General features: G+C 49.2%; 1 protein-coding gene across 1 annotated transcript in view; it reads right to left on the minus strand.

Annotated features, from left to right (window-relative positions):
* Window positions 1-5,762: 5,762 nt before the first annotated feature.
* Window positions 5,763-18,095, minus strand: part of INTS9 (integrator complex subunit 9) — an 82,538-nt gene continuing 70,205 nt past the window's right edge. Inside the window, exons 11-17 of the mRNA XM_080926121.1 lie at window positions 16,443-16,503; window positions 14,821-14,992; window positions 11,762-11,886; window positions 10,113-10,280; window positions 8,414-8,512; window positions 7,596-7,733; window positions 5,763-6,228 (exon numbers count right to left, since the gene is read on the minus strand). Coding sequence (XP_080782247.1) covers window positions 6,052-6,228; window positions 7,596-7,733; window positions 8,414-8,512; window positions 10,113-10,280; window positions 11,762-11,886; window positions 14,821-14,992; window positions 16,443-16,503 — 940 coding nt within the window. The 3' untranslated portion in view covers window positions 5,763-6,051. The remainder of the gene's footprint in view (window positions 6,229-7,595; window positions 7,734-8,413; window positions 8,513-10,112; window positions 10,281-11,761; window positions 11,887-14,820; window positions 14,993-16,442; window positions 16,504-18,095) is intronic.

The raw sequence follows: 18,095 nt of genomic DNA on the forward strand, positions 1-18,095 counted from the left end.
TCATCAGGCACGGGAAGCAAACACGTTTACATACCGAGCTATCTTGCTGGCTCTAATATTCAGTTTTTCTTAAAATGATTTGAGTCTGTGTGTGTGTGTGTGTGTGTATGTATGTGTATGTGTATGTGTGTTTCATGTCTCTCTGTATGTGCATATATGTGCCTCTTGTCCTCAGGAACATGCCTGTGCGTGTACTGTGCATGTATACACAGAGGGCAGAGATCAAAGCTGTATTGTTCTTTAGGAGCCATTGACTTGGTGTTTGAGTCAGGGTCTCTCACTGGGTCTTGGGGTTCCATTAGTAGGGCTGTTTGTCCAGTTAGCCTTAGGGACTCCCCCATCTCCCCCTCCCTCGTGCTGAGTTGACAAGTAGAAGCATAGAAGCAGTCTTATCTAGATTCTCCCATGGGCTCTGGGGATAGATAGTCCTGTTTGCATGACTGAGCTACCTCCCCAGCTCCAGCTCAGTAAATTTGTGGTTCACTGGGGAGTATCTTTTTGATCCACAAGTGAATATTGCTAATCTTGGACACAATAAGACTTGTTCTACAGGACAGTCTTCACGATAAAAACGCCACACGTTCTTGTTGAAGACTTTGCCATCTGCCCCCGGAGAACTGCACCCAAGAGTTGCAGCCTTGGGTCAAGGCTGTTCAGCTCTTTTATAAATTCATTCCTTGGCTTGTTTTAGTAATTAGTGTGGTCAAGTTTCCATCTCTGTAGCTTGCCCCTCAGCACTGCTGATACATGGCCGTGATTGTAACTCCCCGATGGACTGTCATTTCTGCCGGCATCGCCCTCCGGCCTGTTTGGCTGGCACACTGCTGTTCACATGGTGCATCTTCTCACTTCCAATGACTTTCATCCTGCTGTAAATGTGCACTTTCTGTAGTCGCTCGACAGCTGTTTTTATGTTTAAATCGATCACGACGTTCTCTCCCTGTTGGCTATACTTGGATTTGCTTCAGGGGCCAACTAGAGACCCGGAGAGTTCTGTTCCCTCGGAGTCTCTCTTCTGGGATCTTTTCTGAGTAGCAGCCAGTTGCTAGCCTTGCACTGTATCTGTTTATTCACATTGGTCAGGGGCTTACCCTGGGGAGCCCTAGCTCCCTGCACAACACTGTCTGCCCCCACAATGGGAACGTGGCCATTCCCTCCCTTTTCGTTCAGCGTCTCTGGGTGGGCTGGCTTGTCCATGAGCCCCAATTCCTCTGGTTTTACAGTGTGTGGGTGGTATTCATCAACTGCCTAATGTTCTATCTTATTTCTACTCTGTGTGTAAATGTTGTACAGAACATTTGTCTGGAGTTCAAGCGCCTGGTGGGAGCGATTACACGGTCATCACACTGCTTGTTCTTTCCTAGCCTCAGGATCCCCAGGCATTCGCACAGCACAGCACAGCACAGGAACTGATCTCTCTTTACATTTTAAACTGCTTAGTTCATGGCAAGTTTTGGCTTGAGACAACTTACCAACCGCATCCACCTACTGGATCAGGAAGGCATTTTACAGCACAGGTAGATGACACGGAGCTCAGCAGTGATGGGATTCACGCAGCTAAGAACCTGTCCACCAGAACGGGTAAACTGAGCTGCCTCTTTAATTTTAAAGGATGCATGCCACGGTGCACAAGTGGAGGTCAGAGGGCAGCGTTCAGGAACTGGTTTCCTTCTTCCCCCAAGTGCTTCTCAGGGACTGAATGCAGTTATTAGGTCTAGTAAGTCTTTAGTGTGGGCTTATCATTCTTAAATATTTTGGAAAGTACCTTTATTTCCACACTCCGAGAGGTCTTTAGAATGAGCTCCTCTGTATCCTTCAGGGGAGCCCTTGGATCCACTGAGATAAAGTTACAGAGAGTGCAGGGCACAAAATACAGTAGCAGGTGCTTAATCTGTGCTCACGGGTGCCTGGAGGGACAGGATTATAGACTGGGAAACGTCTCTGTGTGGAAAATAAAAGGTCATTATTTTTAAAGTATATAAGTACTACAGTTAGTTTACCAGGAACTATGTCTTAACATTTTTGAGATATGGTCACATCTTGTACAGGGGTGAGGCTGGAAACCTCTAGGTCTCCCAGGTGTGAGCTGCCCCTGGCTAGCAAGCATTTTAGATGGTATGTACATTTAGGTATGTACAGTATAGAGATTAAGTTGGATCCAAGCACCTGCCCCAGCCATGCAGGCCTGGGCTCAGCCCAAAGAAAGACACCCAAGTGCCCGCCCACCCTGGCCACACTGGCTGGGGAGGAAGACACCCAAGTGCACACCAAGGAGATGCTATGATGCATGAATGTGTGGTAGAGAGATGAGAAAGGTGTCCTACTCAGTGAAGAGATGGAGAGAAAGGGAAGTTGTGGAGAAAGGGGGAACTTGGGGAGGTGGTGAGGAGCAGGGAGATTGAAGCCAAGGTGAGGTCTTGGCTCAGGCTGCTGCCAAAGGCCATTCTGGGTCTGTGTCCCTCCCCACTGGCTATCTGAGGACCATGCTGTGGGCAGTAAGGAAACCCATGCTGAGCTGAGTGCCACCTGAGGCCATGGGGACATTTTGGCCCACCCACGATGCTGGGTGGGGCAGCCCATATCTGGGTCTGTATTTCTGTCACAGCCAGGGTCTGTTTGGATGTCTCAGGTCTGGATTTTTGCCTGAGGCACTGTGCTGAGCTGGCCACCACACTCAGAATTGGCCCTGCCCCTCACCTGGGCAGCACACTCCCCCTTGATGGTGGAGGATGGGGCGAGAAGGGGTGGGAAACTCAGAAGAGCTGATTTGATTGCCACGGGGTGGGGGTTGAGGTGAGGGAGAGATGTGTCCTGAGAGAGGAGGCCCTGCACCTTGCCTTGTAGAGCTGATCCTAGTGGTGAAGGTGCTGGTGAGCCGGTCCCCAGGGCCTGAGAGCCCCCCCTGCCTCTTGCCAACTGCATCACTGAGTGAGCTAGCTGGGGCAGTGCTGGCCAGTTCACCCTGGTGTTGCAGGGGCAGGAGAGCGGGCAGGCTGACCAACTCAGCTACCACCCAGGCCCAGATCCAGGGCTTTGAGTTGGCACGCTCCAATAACTAGGTGGAGTTTGTGAAGGAGCCAGTCCTGTAGGTCCAAAGCTGCAGCATCTCCATGACACAGGGCAACAACAGGACATATAAGAGCCTGGGTAAGGACCCAGCATTAATGGTGTAGCAGAAGCCAGAGGCTCTGAAACAGACTCATGACCATGAACATTAGCTCATAAAGAAGTATGGACAAAAGAGCATGCTGTGCGACACACTGAAGCTTCCGTAATGGCTTTTTTGTTTTTTATTCTATCCTATGTTCTTTTGTGGGGGAGGTTGCAAGGGCAGAAGGTGACTATGTAGGGACAGGAGGATAAGTGGGATTGAAGTGCATGAAGTGAAATTCAAAGACTTGAAAATTTTGATTAGCAGTTGTGTATCAGGAAAACAGCACAGTTTGGAATTAAACTGGGGTTTACTGGAGGGTAAAGGGGTGAAATCCTAAGATCACAGTAACTTAAGTCTACGTCCACATCCCTGCCTCTAGTACCCATGAGGGACAAGCAATGTCACTGCTGCTCAATGACAAACCTGGGTAAAGACACCACTCAGACACCTCCGGTACTAAGGTGTAAAGCCGTTGCATGGCACACGGGACACACGGAGCTGGTGGAGACTGCAGCGTAGAACCTTCAGGATTTAAGCTTCTGATCCAGCTGGAGCACAGGGCACCAGCCATCTTTGGCTCAGTTCTGACACGCCTATCCAGATTCAGCTGTGGCTTCGTCCAGAACCAGAGTTGGTTACTTTCACCCCTGGCCAAGGTTCAGAATAACGCGTCCATGTATCATCCCACCATGGGGAGCCTGAAAACACATACCGTCTACCTAAAGCACAGCCTGTCCTGGTGCCTGGGAGGGAAGTTGTCTGTTTCATTACCAGTTTGCTTAGTTCTTCCATGCACCATCACAGTGAGGGTTCCTGTTGGTCATTCACTGTCACCTAGAAAAGCCAACTCCTGCCTTTTCAGGATAATCATGAGGCTGTGGAAGCTGTGGAGATGAGGGGATGTGTGCCCTTGGCTGAGAGGAATGAACCAGGAGTCATGTTTCCTTGGCCTGAGCCTCATAAGATGTAGAGGGCAGGAGCCACAAACTGGCCATTTTGGGGACATTCATTAAAGCTCTATTTCAGGTCCCATATCCAGCTGTGGGAAAAGGAGTTCTGGCTAAGCCCCAAAGCTGCAAGGGAAGAAATGTCTGCTGTTTTGGAGCTGCCATGTGTGGGGTCACTTGTCATAGCAGGAGATACATACTTTAACCCTTTGGGAGAAGACTTGCTAGACAGACGGACATGATGGTGAGGTCAGTGTGATGTACATCAGGACCCTGTCTCTCAGCAGGCAGACGATGAGAGCTGTGGAAGGCTACGCAGAAGTAACAATCCTTCACTCCAACAAGTCCACGAACAATTGTCACCCAGACTGTGTTCAGGACCTGAAGTGCTGCCTGGCACTTCCAATCCTGTGGCCAGTGTGACTAGACACAGGGGAGACTAGAAGAGCAGCCAGCACTCACTGGTTCACACTGGAAGGGCCCGGATCACAGGGGAACAGTCCCTCTGTCCTAGTCTCTGTGAGCTACACCTGCTTAATAGGAAACCTAGAGTACCAGGCTAGCCCAATCAACTCAGGTGCTGGGAAACTGCTATAAACTTCTACCATGATGGGACTGAGCTCTGAGAAAAATGGAGGGGCTCCCTTTTTCAGTGTGGCTTCCTCTTCTCTGCCTAACCTTATCTGGGGAGCCTGACTCCCTACATCCTCTACCTGAGCAATGTCACCCAGTTTTTGGTGAATTCACAGGTTCAACTCCCTTTCTGCCAATAAGAACCTGCCCAGCAAGCACCTGGAATGTCTTTCTTTGCAAAGCATTCCCAGGGCTTTAAGCCTCAGCCAATGTACTTTCACCCTAAGAAAAACCCTCTCCACTCTCCAGAGTTTATATAGCCCGTGTTCACCCTGAATAAAGCATATGCACAGGCGGTCTCACGGAATACTGCCTAAAAGGGCTGTAACACTGACAACCCTGGAGCACCGTCCCCCAAGGTAACTGCTGTTTGGGGACAGTGCTTCCTCCCTGGGGGAGGAAGCAGAACTCAGAACCACAAGTCGGCACCCTCTAAGTCTACAAAAAAATAGATTTGACAAAGGGGGCTCCCTTTAGTCATCTCTATCCCTAGGCTCGAGTGGGGGTTCTCTGTGTATGAAGTACCTTTCCATAGAACTGAAATGTAGCTGAATTTATTGTTTCTGCTGTTTTAGAGACAGGGTTTCTCTGTGTAGCCCTGGCTGTCCTAGAACACACTCTGTAGCCCAGGCTGGCCTTAAACTCAGAGATCCACATGCCTCTGCTTCCGAGTGCTGGGATTAAAGGCAGGCTTTAAGCCAGCTTGTTTCTGCTTCTTGAGACAGGCTCTTATGAACCCAGGGGAGCTGTGAGCTTGCTGTGTCAGAGGATTACTCTCCAGCACTAGGAACATCTGCATTTCTGTAGACAGGGTCAGTTAATGATTTGGGCAGAAGTGCAACAGATGTACTGTGGTGTTTTCACTGTTGGGTGTAACTGCAGACTTTTCCCCCAGATAGGAAATCATTATTTAGACTATAGTTCAATAGAACTGGGCACTTGTATAAAAATATTTATTTTTTAGCAAAATGGGCCACAGAGCTGGATAGGTTCACTTTCTAATTTGGGCACTTTATTAGGTGTAGCACTGTAGGCAGTCAGTCCGAATTACACCCCCCCACAACCCCCTCCCCCTTGAGTCCTGGAAACACAGGTCATTTTTTTTCACTTCCCTTAGGAAAGGATGTCTGTCACGCTGTCACCCACAGCTGCTCAGGAGCCCAGAACTGAAAGAACAGGGCTCTTAAAAAGTTCTTGGGGTCATCAGTGCAAGAAAGTCACAGTGGCAGATCCTGGCTGGAGACCCCTCTCTGGAAGCCAGAGGACACCACCAGACTGTCTCTGGGTGAAGGGCCTAGGATTTCATGGATGACCCACTCAGAACTTCTGTAGGAACCTGAGGACGAGGTCCCGCAACCGTACCCTCAGCGTCTCGTCATTGTCACAGATGATATGAGTTGAGTCTTCTTCAATCTGGATGAGGGTCTCGGCTTCCTGCAGCAGCACAATGTGGCCCTTGGCTGTGTCTTCCACCTTGATGTCACTGAAGCCATGCTGTTCCAAGAGAAAAAGGACAGCTCCTCTGAAAGCAAGGTCTGCCTGGGCATCCGTACTGGCACCCACACTCAGCACAGCAATTCTGACATCACGGCCAGAATCCAACCAAGAGGTTCATATCTATGAAAGGCCTCAAACAAAAATCTCTCAGGAAAACAGCTGATTCCTCCACCTTTTCTGAGGGACTTGAGTACATCCAGACTCTCAGGTCCACGGGAGAAAGCTGGGTTGTTGATCCTGGCCCCTGCCTACTTTTGTCTCTGCAGTTCTGAGCCCCAGGGAAAAAGCACCACCCCTCACAGCAAGGTTCCATTAACCTGGGGTCTGGCAGCATCTCCTTCAAACTGAGAGCTACAGGCAATCAGAGCCCCTGGATGAGACTAGCAACAAGAACCTGAGGCAGGGACTGCCTGGCCCTGGAAAGGAGGTGAGACGGGGAGGGCCAGGCAGGAGAAAAAGGTAAGATCACGGTGGAAAAGCAAGTTATTGTGAGGAATAATAATTAAAAAAAAAAAAAAAAAAGCTTGAAACTCCTGGTTCCTGTCAGGAGCCCTGAGGAAGCTGGGAGCCCTTTACTCAGCTACAGGATGTGGGAAGATCTCAAGAGCAGTTTGGAAAATCAAAAGATAAAGAAAACCAAGCCTGAAACAGGAAGTTTTTGAAACTTGGAAGAAATCAGCAGCTGAGAGAGTGTGGTTATTATAGCTTAGCAGGAGAATGTCCATCCCTGACGTCATGTACTGGAGTTTTCTCAAAGCATGCCCCACACCATCCTCAACATCATCCCTCTTCCTAGTAAGGTTGATAATGTGGAAATGTTAACTGTCACAATCCTGTGGTAAAGACTAAATATAAAGATCTTGGAGGTAGTGTCCTCTGCACCCTCCTAGCACCAATGCAGTCACGAAATCTCCCCATTAGGGGCTGGAGAGCAGGCTAAGAGCACTGCCTGCTCTTCCAGAGCCTCATGGTTTGGTTCCCAGCACCCACGTAGCAGTTCATAACTGTCTGTAACTCGTTTTGGGGGACATGACCCCCTCTTTTGGCCACCCATAGGCACCAGGCATACATTGGGTGTTCTGCCTGCATATTTCTCTGCGTACCTTAACACACACACACAATCTCTCCTTTGAAAGAAGCAGCCATTAGGGCCCGTTGGATAAACAGCCACTGAGACAGCACAACGTCTTCCTTCTTGCCTGTCTCTTAGACCCACCGAGTCACGCATGCTGACCCTCCCAGACAGCAGTGCTCTTCCTGTGGGCAGCTCAGGAAGGAAGCTGTTGTTTGGCTTAGTCCATTTTGAGCCTCTCCTTGCCCTGTGACATCCCACACAGCCTTGGAGCAGAGCAGGCCGGGCTCACCTTCTCCAGGGTCTGCACGAACTGCTCCACTGGGATGGAGCCGCTCAGCAGAGGCTTCAGCACTTTGCACTCAGGGATGTCCTCGCTCACTCGCTTCCTCTTCTTACTGCTGGTGGGCTGGGCGGGCTTGGGAGGGGGCTAGGACAGAAGGCACGAAAACTAAGCTCAGCAGCTGGGTTCCACCTGAGTTAATGCAAGCCATATGGTTGGGATCATATCTGCCTTTCAGCAAGAACCAGGGATTCCACTACGGCCGATGAAATCCCTTCTGATAGTCACTGGCAGCCACAGCCATGCATGCTAAGAAAAGACTGCAGCGTCAGGCAGGCATTAGGAGGTCGGCTCTGTGAGGATCAGCCCGGAGAATGCACGGCAGCACACAGTTCTCAAGTTCTGGCTACAGGAGCACACTGGCCAACTGTACACCTGTGCGAGCGATGCTTCTGAGGTGAGTGCTGCCCACACATGTGCCAGGCTTCCTGCCTTCCTGGCTCTGTGCTGCGCTTGTATTTTCAGACATCACAAGGGATGGACACTGTCTGCAGCTTTCTTTCCCCCGTACTGCTCAGGTACAGGGGTCAACAAGGGACGTGCCCATGACAAGTTGGGGTAATGCTACTTCAAGACCTGGGCAACAGGAAACTACTCAGGATGGCTTATGTGGTTTCTTTGAGGCATGTGACTAAGAATTTGTATGAAGTGCTTTCTTTGTTTCAAGTATATACATGTCTCAATCAACCCAAGCTGGTTGGGTGGACACAGCTTTAAAGGAAGGGGTCTCCTGGGTCCCCACCCAGCCTCCCACATGCCCTGGGTACCTGAAGCACGTGTTTGTTATCCTTAGTGTGCAGCACAGCAGAGACAGTCGCCAGGGAGATGCCAGGCTTGATCTCCATGGGCACCAGGGAGTCTGCCAGCTGTAAGAAAAATGCAGGGTTTCACATAGGCTCCCTGAGGGGGAGGCCTGGGAGAGTCCTGGGCTTAGTGGAACACAGCACTGAGCTCTTAGCATTCTCTGTCCTGGTGGCAAAGGCCTCCAAGGATGCCATTATATCGTTCTTGGGTTTTACTTACACCATAGTGATGCAAGGAGAGAAGAGAAGGACGTGGTAGACGATTGGTTAGGACAGTGAAGGAGGAGGCAGACCATTGGCTAGGGCAGTGGCATCGTCAAAGCACTTTGCATGGTGGCTCCTGGGAACTGCAGCAAGGACCATTAGGGCAGCTGCAAGTCAGTGTGTGCTGGACTCTGCAACATCTGCTGGGTGTATGCACCCGAATGCCTCTACTTCGTGGCATGACTCATAGGCTCCAGACAGTTTCTAACATCCTCACAGAATCTACCAGATTCCTCAGCACACACACCAGGTGCAGATTCCCTTCACTCTTCTTGTGCTAACCCTATACCTTCTCTAGGTGGCATGGTTTTTTGTTTGTTTCTGTATCCCTAGCAATCTGGTGTCTGCCAATGGCAGGACAAGTGTCCAACACCCGATGGTGCCAGGCCACATCCTTCACCCCTGCCCTGTTCGTGACTGTTCTCTGTATAGTTCAGGCTGGCGTGGGGGCCTGAGGATGGTATCCTGGGAAACAAGATAGTGAGAGATTCCCTGGGTCGTTGTGAGATGCTGTCAAGGGCTCAAGGTGGGCTTTTTGGAGAGGACAAGTGACCAGGGACACTTCCAGCTTCACAGGAGCCAGTCCAGAGCCCCAAACCATGGGGCTTAGGTCAACACTCTTCCACGCCCGCATAAGGCCAGGAGGTTCATCTATGAGAACAGGCCCAAGCTCTGTTTGTAAATCCTCCTTCCTGGAAGACTAGATTAAAGAAGCTGCAGTCTCCGAGGGACTGACTTCCTCTAACTGCAGTAGATTTTAACCCTTTCATCTCCCACACACACTTTTCAGGGCCATGGTCAAGTGACTCTGATTCTGTCCTGGAGAAAGCGCCTCAAAAGTGGAAAGGACGGTGGTGGAGCAGAGGAGGGAGCAGAGAACCATCAGAGAAATGTGGAGAACCTTGCACAGCTGAGCCTTGTTTTCTGGAACAGAGAACTTTCCCCAGGGAAAGCCATTTATTCAAGTCACAGATGTTCGAAGATCTCTGACAGGCATTGAGGAACGTGAACGCTGGTGGCTCCTGGGCAGCAGTCCTGCATTGCTCTACAGTCACCCCTTCTTCCTCGTTCCTTTCCTTAGTGGGGTCACCTAAGCACAGCACTAGGACTGTGGCATCATTTGTCCAATGCACCTTTTACATTTCCTTATGAGAGCTCAGTCAAGCTAGCACACTGAATTTAAGCCACTCGGACTGTCAGACAGTTGTAGCCACATGTACAGGTTCTAAGTTTACACTTCTCCTTTCCTGGACGGATGGGAAACCCTCAGAGGGCACTTGCATCCTACATGGTGGAGACTCAGGATGTCACCTGTAGGGCCACACCACTGAAGGCTGGGGAAGAGAGCAGTCACTCTGGTGGAAACTAGGCTTTCAAGGGTGAAAGGGTGGCAGCTCACCTCTGGCATGATTTCAATTTTCTCATAGCGTCGTTTGAAGGGCAGGGCGAGGACCTCAGCCCGCCGATAGGACATGGCTGGTGGCTGGCAGTCGATCATGAGGTCCATTCTGTGGGACTGGGCTGGGGGTGGCTGGGTGTACTGCTCAGGACAGACCACGTGCAGGGGCTGAGGAGCAAGAGGACAAGGAGGTTACAGAGAAGGGTGGGTGGGCACTGGGTGCAGAGCAGCCCCAGGCTTCTTCCTGACCCTGTTGGAGCACCTTGAATGCTCAGGCCACCTTCAGGCTACTAGAGTGTGTTCTCTCAAGGCTGGCTAACCCGTGAGGGGACGAGCAGGGCTCAGGGAACCTAGGTGCTTGAGGGAGAACATGCTGCCTCTCTGCACTTGCTTTCATTTTATACTACAGCTAAGTGACTTTTCTAGTGACATACACTGAGCTCAGCTCCTTGGATGCAGTCTTCCCGTGATACCCTCCCTCTGAACTTGACTGACAAGCAAGAATTTCAGCTCTGTGCTAGCCCATATTCTGGATTTGCCCACATGCCTACCCGAGTGTGAGAGTGAACAGATGAGACTATTTGTACAAATATCACTGAGCTGAGCACTAGCGCTGGAAATCCACAGGCCAGTGGATTACCCCTGCCCGAGAGTTTGGATAAGCCACAAATCCTCTGAAAGTTTCCAGCAGCTAGGCCTGGTTGGATCTAATTAGCTTGTTCTTTCGAGCTAGTACTTTCAGGGCCTTGTGTTTTTCCTAACCTGGCTAGCATCTGACAGCCACTGAGTGTCACTCAGTGGATGCGGGCAGCAGAGAGCCTCTGCCACCTAAGGTTAGCATGTGACAGTGGGTGTGAAGCTGGCTTAGGGACCTGGACTTGTTTAGTGATGAAAAGAACAAGGCCCCTAGCCATTCCCTCTGCACGGTGTCCATCTGAAGTGACAAGCTGGAGCGCCAGCATCAGTCCTCCTCGCCTCTCTGGGGTTCTTTAGCTTCCTGTTTCTTGTCACCCTGCCGTATCCTTTTGCATATGGACACCATCACAGTCGCAGTCTGTGAGGAGGATGAGGAGCTAAAGCTAGGAGGTGAAGGGAGCAACCATACCTGCAAATGACAGGGTGAAGGAGTGGGTCCCTCGGCAGACACTCAAGCCCTGGAGATCCTAGTCAGGGCATCAGACCCCTGCTCACAGGGTCTCGGCTGTCATCCTTGCTAGCTCTAACTGTTCCCCACCCCCATTTTCTGTCCCAATGCCTTGGCTCATCTCCTGTCACCCTGTACAGAAACCCCCACTTTACTTGAATTACTTTTCCTTGCAGAAAATGCAAAACAGAACAACCATGAATTTACCATGTAACTCAAGCACAGTGACTGAGTTGGAGGAGAAGGGTATCTACATGCTTTCCTGTGGCCACACTGGTCCTAGTCAAAAGGACCCAGTTAGGCCTTCTTTCCCTCCCTTTCCATTTCTTTAGAGGGGGTAACCTTTTCAGTGACTAAAGATCATTTCCTGAAGTTTGAAGGGCAACAGGCAGCATCCTACAGAAAACCGGCTTCTGTGAAGACAGGCATCTTCAGAGCACGGCTGTGTGGTCCTGGCCCACAGAGGAAAACAGCACGTGTAGACTCAGGCCAGTACTTTGCTTACCTGCACTTCTTTAAGCAGCTTTGACACCTGGATGAAATTCAGTCGGGTGTCTATTGGGCAGTAGATGCACTTCATGGCCAGTGGCTGGTAAGGAGCCAAGGCCTCCAGGTAGGAGAAATCGGGTTCTAGGAGTGTGAACAGGGAACTTTAATATTCAGGCAGAGACAACACCAAGGCAGCTGATGTGGTCAGGGACACGCAGGCAGTCCTCTTCTGGAAGGATGAGCAAGGAAACAGTATAGACCATGGGGGAAAAGGGGCCCATAAGGAGGCAGGGAGGCTGCCGGAGGCATGGGTGCCGGCTCAACGCTTATGAAACAGAGATGAGGAGACAAAAAGGGACAGACAAACTATCAGCTCAAAACAGAAAGGAAAAGGAACTGTGTGTGGTTGTACACTTTGGAGGCTGAGAGGCAGGGGACTGCTAGTTTAAGGCCATTCTGGGCTACACAGTGAAGACCCTGTCCAAAAAAGAAGAAAAAAAGGAAAGGCACAGAAAGCTGCCATTTGGCAAGCACCACGGTGATAATTTATTCAGGAATCATTAATCAATGCTAAGATTCTAGGTGGAACGCTGGGGAAGAATGGGACACCTGTGCCTCTGCAAGAGCTGAACAGTAGGGCTGGAAAGACGGAGTTGCAGTTAGGAGCACTGGCTGTGCTTCCAGAGGTCTTGAGTTCAATTTCCAATAACTACATGGTGGCTCACAACCATCTGTAATGGGATCTGATGCCCCTTTCTGGCACACAGGTATACACAAAGAGATAAACAGTAAGTTCACAGTGGCAGTACCTACACAGGAATACCACGTCAGCTGCTCAAAATTAGCATCCAGGTGGGACACTGCAGCACCTACTGGGTGTCACACCTCGCAGAATGCACAGAGACCTAGTCCATGTCACAGGCTTGTGGGACTATCGCTCTCCCACAGGAGCCCAGGCCTCCAGAGGAGCAATCTGCCACATTGCCCAGTTTTCTTATCAACAGCTACCAGTGCTTGCTTGGCAGGGATTATTCAAACCAAACGAGCTGCCCACAGAGCAAGAGAACAGTGTTTTGTGCTCACCCCACGATACCCAAAGGGACAGGTATAGGCTGTCTAAGACCCTGAGTCCTTCCTCTCAGCTTATTCTACCACTGAGGCAACAGAGCTCAAAGAATTAAAGCCTCCCTATAAACCTCATATTGGGGGTAGGAAAAGACTGAAATTAATTTCACGGTCCAGCAACTTAGAGGACCACTTTGCAGACAGAGGATGATGGGCAGAACCTCATCCTGACCAGAGCTGCTGATTAGGCATACTGTAAGACCTCTGTTTAAGTGTAAATCTATGCTCTACCCCAAAGATGGGTCCCTTACCTGTTCTGCACAATATGACCACTCTGAATCTTCCTCTGCTTTTCACTATGATTTGTCCTGTTACTTGGCATCTTAGGGATGGGTGGCTGAGCCTGCTTATGGGATTGCCAGGGCCACCAGGAAGGAATACTATACAGTAGTCAACACAAGCAGCAAAGGCAGACAAACTTCCCCTCACTTGAGTGGGGGTTAGAAACCCCAACAGCCAGTGAAATGTCAGCGTGTTGCCCAGTGCTATCACGAGCTGGCCTCTCTCACTGTGCCCATGGAACTCTGTAAATACTATCACACCAGCTATAGCTCACCAGAGAGAGCAGGAGAAACCAGCCACTCCCTCACCACACACTGTTCTTTTGATAACCTCAGCAAAATCCTGGCGATGGGCAGGTTCTGGGCTTTGTGAATGGTGCACTATGGCCTGACAGCCTGTTTGTTTTCCAAAGGTGGTCTGAGGAATCACAAAGCATTCCCTGAGGGTCAGGAACTGAGCCACTGTGTCTTCCTGTTGGATGCTCACTTCACAGAGCACCAATGTGGAATGGGGCTATTCAGTGCCCATAAAGAATCCATGAAAACCTCCAAAAATCCAGCTCAAGCACAAAAGTTAACACTGTTCCAGCCCACGAGTCATTATCCTCGCCTGGCTATATCCTTCTACACAGGACACTGAGATGACTAACTGTGAAACTCTTGTGATGTCACCCAATGCGGAATGAGCCCAACATTTGTGAATCTGTCACCCCGTCCCTGCCGAGAAGAAGGTGACGCCAGGGATGGTGTGATGGCTATTCCTGGTTGTCAACCTGACTATATCTGGAACAAATTACAGGCTAGAAATAGAAGGCACCTGTGAGAGATTATTTCTGCTTGGTTTGAAGTGGTGAATCCACTTCTAGTCCAGACCTGTGAGGCAGGAAGACACACCTTTGATGTGGGCCACGCCTTCTGCTGGCAGCCTGCATAAGGATGGGAAGAAGGAGGCTTCTCTTTGCCTGCCTGCCTTCACCTCGGTAGCACAGCATATACTAAAGACCCACTGAGACATTCAGCTTTATGAGAATGAGCAACTACTGGATTATTGGACTTTCCATTCACAGCCATGCTAATAAATTATTTCTTTCTCTGAAGAGAGATAATTCATTCTACCCCTAGTAAACCCTAATAGTTCTGACTTCACAGACAGATTTTTAAAGCTCAAAGCTAGTGTGAAGACCTTACAGTGATAAATAGGGGGAATCCCTAAGTCACCTCTGCCTGGCCTCACCTCACTCAAGGTTTTGTTCCTTCCTGAGGGCTCTGTTTCCAGAAGAGCAGCTGTAAGCTGGAGCCAAGATCCAGCTACATAAACAATCCCAACTGGTGAGACCAGACCAACATTGGAATCATTGAGGTTCTCAGCACCTTATAAAATCCTATCCAAAAGCATTACACAAGATTTCAGTATTGGAAAAGAAAAATAACAAAAATGAACAGAAATAAGAGCTAAGAAAAAGTCACTGAACATGGCTTTCCTTTTATTTCTGTTTATTTTTGGAGATAGAGTGCTCTGGAATTTGATCCACCTGCCTCAGCTTCTTCAGTGATGAGAATAGGGTGTGCAAGGCTGATGGGCTGTATTTCTATTTTCCTCTCTCCCCTGTAGACTTTCACTATCATCCCAATGGCAAGGATAGGAGCCTTGTTTACTCTTAATATTTACCTGTAAATATGACAGTGTTGAGACTGGACTTCCCCCAGAGCTCCATGAAGTGGACGACATCCCCAAACCGGAGGGAAGGATGCCCCGTGAACAGCACACATGGCTGTCTGAAGTCATTGCTGAAGTCTCCATGGATACTGCGGTAGTGCTTCAGCTTATTGGTCTGAATGAGCTAAAACACATAAAACCCAAGAGCTGTGCTGTAGAAATGACTGAAACATACAGTCGAAGACAAGCCAGAGACTAGGGAAAGACCACAAAAGCTACACCTGCCAGAGGAGCGCTGTCAAAACTGAACAACCTGGCTTATGCCAAAGGTCTGCAGAGATAACTGACAGCAGGGGAGCATCTGGAGACGCTCAACATCAGGCACCTGCGTGGAAATGCCAATCAAAGCAGCAGATGCTGCTCCTTCCCAGTACAATGGCTAGACCCACCATACCAAATGATGGCTGAGGAGATGCTGACAGTGGTGCTGAGGACTCCTTTGGCTCCATGCTGGTGGGATGAGAAATGGCATAGCCACTGTAGAAGACTTTGTTGTTATTAAACCATGGTATATACATACTCATCAGAGGTCCTGGTACGCATGCTCCTTTGGTATTTAACTCAAAGGAGCTGAAAACTTAAGGTCCACATCTGCAACACTTTAATTATAATTGTTAACACATGTCCTGCAGTTGGCAAACTGCACATCAAGACAAGACCACCAACTAGGAATTCAGTGCTGAAGATGCTGTGAGAAGATGGAGATGAATGTATTACTAACCAAAAGATAAAAATATGAAAAGGTGGTACACTACTTTATTTGAGCTATATGGCACTCTGGGAAAGACAATGCTGTGGAGGCAGAGGGTGCACCACAAAGTCACATGACTCTGGATGGGCCTTTGACACATAATAGGGGCACCACCCAGAGTTCCTATGCGTTTTTGGCAACATTCTCATGTATTATGGTTTACAGGACAGAGGCACCAAGTGTGTTTATGGCTGTGCCAGACACTGCTATTTCTGAAGTGGAGCTACCAGGTGACATTTTCTTTTCTTAAACAAAAGTCAAAAAATAACCTGTCTAATAACAGGAGAACTCTTAATTCACTGTGTGTCTGATACAGGACTGATGATTGGCAGCAGTAACAGTAATAATACCATGAGTCACACAGAAATGCGTGTGAGATGCAAACCAGTGATGGGGTCGAGCTGGCTCACACGCCAGGCTGCGAGGGAAGCACTTTCTGTCTTGTTTCCTGAGTGCTGTCTTTCCCACTGACCCTTTCCCTGTGGCCCAGGTGCTCAGCTGGTAAAGAGCTTGCCTTACGATCACCAGGACCTGAGTTAGGACCCTCAGCACACACGTAAAAAGCTGCTGTGCCTGTGTGTTCAGTGCTGGGGATGTGGAGTCAGGAGCATTTCTGAGGCTTGAAAGCCAGCCAACCTGGCTGAATGAACAAGTTCCAGGTTTAGTAAGGGAACTTGTCTAATCATCTGCACACACATGGACATAAATATAAACGGTTTGAAAATTAAAGAAATTTTACATGTGACTGACATTTCTAGAAAGAAAATTTTAAGGAGAATATTTACTTTTATGTGTGTATTTTTGCCTGTAGATATTTTCTTACCTCTGCATGTGGAAAAGGTGGCTCTGGAAGATAAACTTTACTCTGTTTGTTGTGACAAAGCCTTTAAAGAGGAAGACACAGGTGTTAGGCAGCGCACTCCCACCACCTAGTGGCAGCAGCACAAACACTCAAGTTCTTCTAAAGCTTCCTGGCACTGGCTGAATAAAAGCTGGGCCCAGCTCATGCAGGACACTGTCTCTTGTAAGTACAGTTTTTATAAAAAAAGCAACAAAACCCCTACTTGTTTAAAATCTTAGGTTTATAAAAAAGTTGGAGGGTACAGTTCCCGGGTTCCCAGTGTCCACAACGAACACCACTGTAAGCATTCTGTACCCAGCAACTCTGTGCCCCAGGATGGCCTGGAACTCACACGTGCTGGTGTGACAGGTCCATGTCACTATGCCCAGGTGAGTACGAGAGACACTCTGGTTTAAAGCTACCGTTATCATAACTGTTCTGATTTTTGCTTTGTGCATGCTAGACAGGAACTCTGCCTTGTCACTGTGTCCCAGACTTGATTTGGATCTGAGCTGTCTTCCAATCTTGGTCCTTTTCCTGTTTCAGGATCCAGCCTGAGACACCATGTTATATTTTGGGGGAGAGAAGCACCTGCCCTTTCTGAGACATGGCTTTCTGCTGGCACGCATGCCCTATTCCTTTACACTCTACTCACACCAGCTGCAGGGGAACCGAGATGGGAGGATGTGAGTTTGAGGCCAGACTGAGTTACATACCTAGGGAGACTCTGGCTCAGAACAAAAACTGCAGTGTGACAAACAAGACCAAAACCAAACCAAACAACCCTCAACAACTGGCCAGAAACTGGAGACTCAACTGAGATCACTCACAAGAGCAGGGCAATTTTTTTTTCTGTCCCCCCCCTCCAGCCCCTCGCCCCTGCCTCTCTTTTTCAAGACAGGGTTTTTTTTTTGTGTAGGCCTGAGTGTTCCAGGACTTGCTCTATAGAGCAGGCTGGCCTCAAACTCAAGAGATACAAGTGCTGGGATTAAGTGTGCACCACCATGCTTAGCTTGGGAACTCTTTTTAAAAACCCTACTAAAATATTGTAAAAACAGGGGGTTCAGAGGTAAGAATTTAGACTAAGTCCCCCAGTGTATTGAGTTTTTTCTATCTATAGTTTTCTTTCATCTTTAAAAATCGTTCTCATTGGGGAAGGTAAACACATGGCAGACACCTCTACAGAATCACCTTATACATCTACATGGATCTAGCTCTTGGGACTCTCCCTAGCTTTTGTCTTCTTTCAGATTCAGAATTTGAGAGTTTGGTACTGTACTCTGTACAGTAGAGGGCGCTGCAGAAGGGACCGCAGTCTGATTAGTGTCTGGCAAGGGACAGGGACAGGAAAGCACTTGTGGCCAGTTGTGCCATGTCCTTCATGAAGGCACACCAGACAGGGGCTTCCATACCTTGCTGAGAGGATAAAGGGTTTGCTTCTGGGGATGCAGCTGCTGCTGGAGTCAAGTTCTGTGAGTGTATAACCCTCCCCCCTCCCCAGAAGCTCTGCTTCCAAAGCTGAGCTACAGCAGGCCTGCACTTCTGAGGGTATTATGGCTCAGGAAGATGCTCTGGGACATTCCCTTCCACTCTCTCCTCTAAAAGAAAAACAAACCTAACAAGCCAGCAACCAAA

Source organism: Micromys minutus (genome assembly GCF_963924665.1).
Source record: "Micromys minutus genome assembly, chromosome: 12".
NCBI lineage: Eukaryota > Metazoa > Chordata > Mammalia > Rodentia > Muridae > Micromys > Micromys minutus.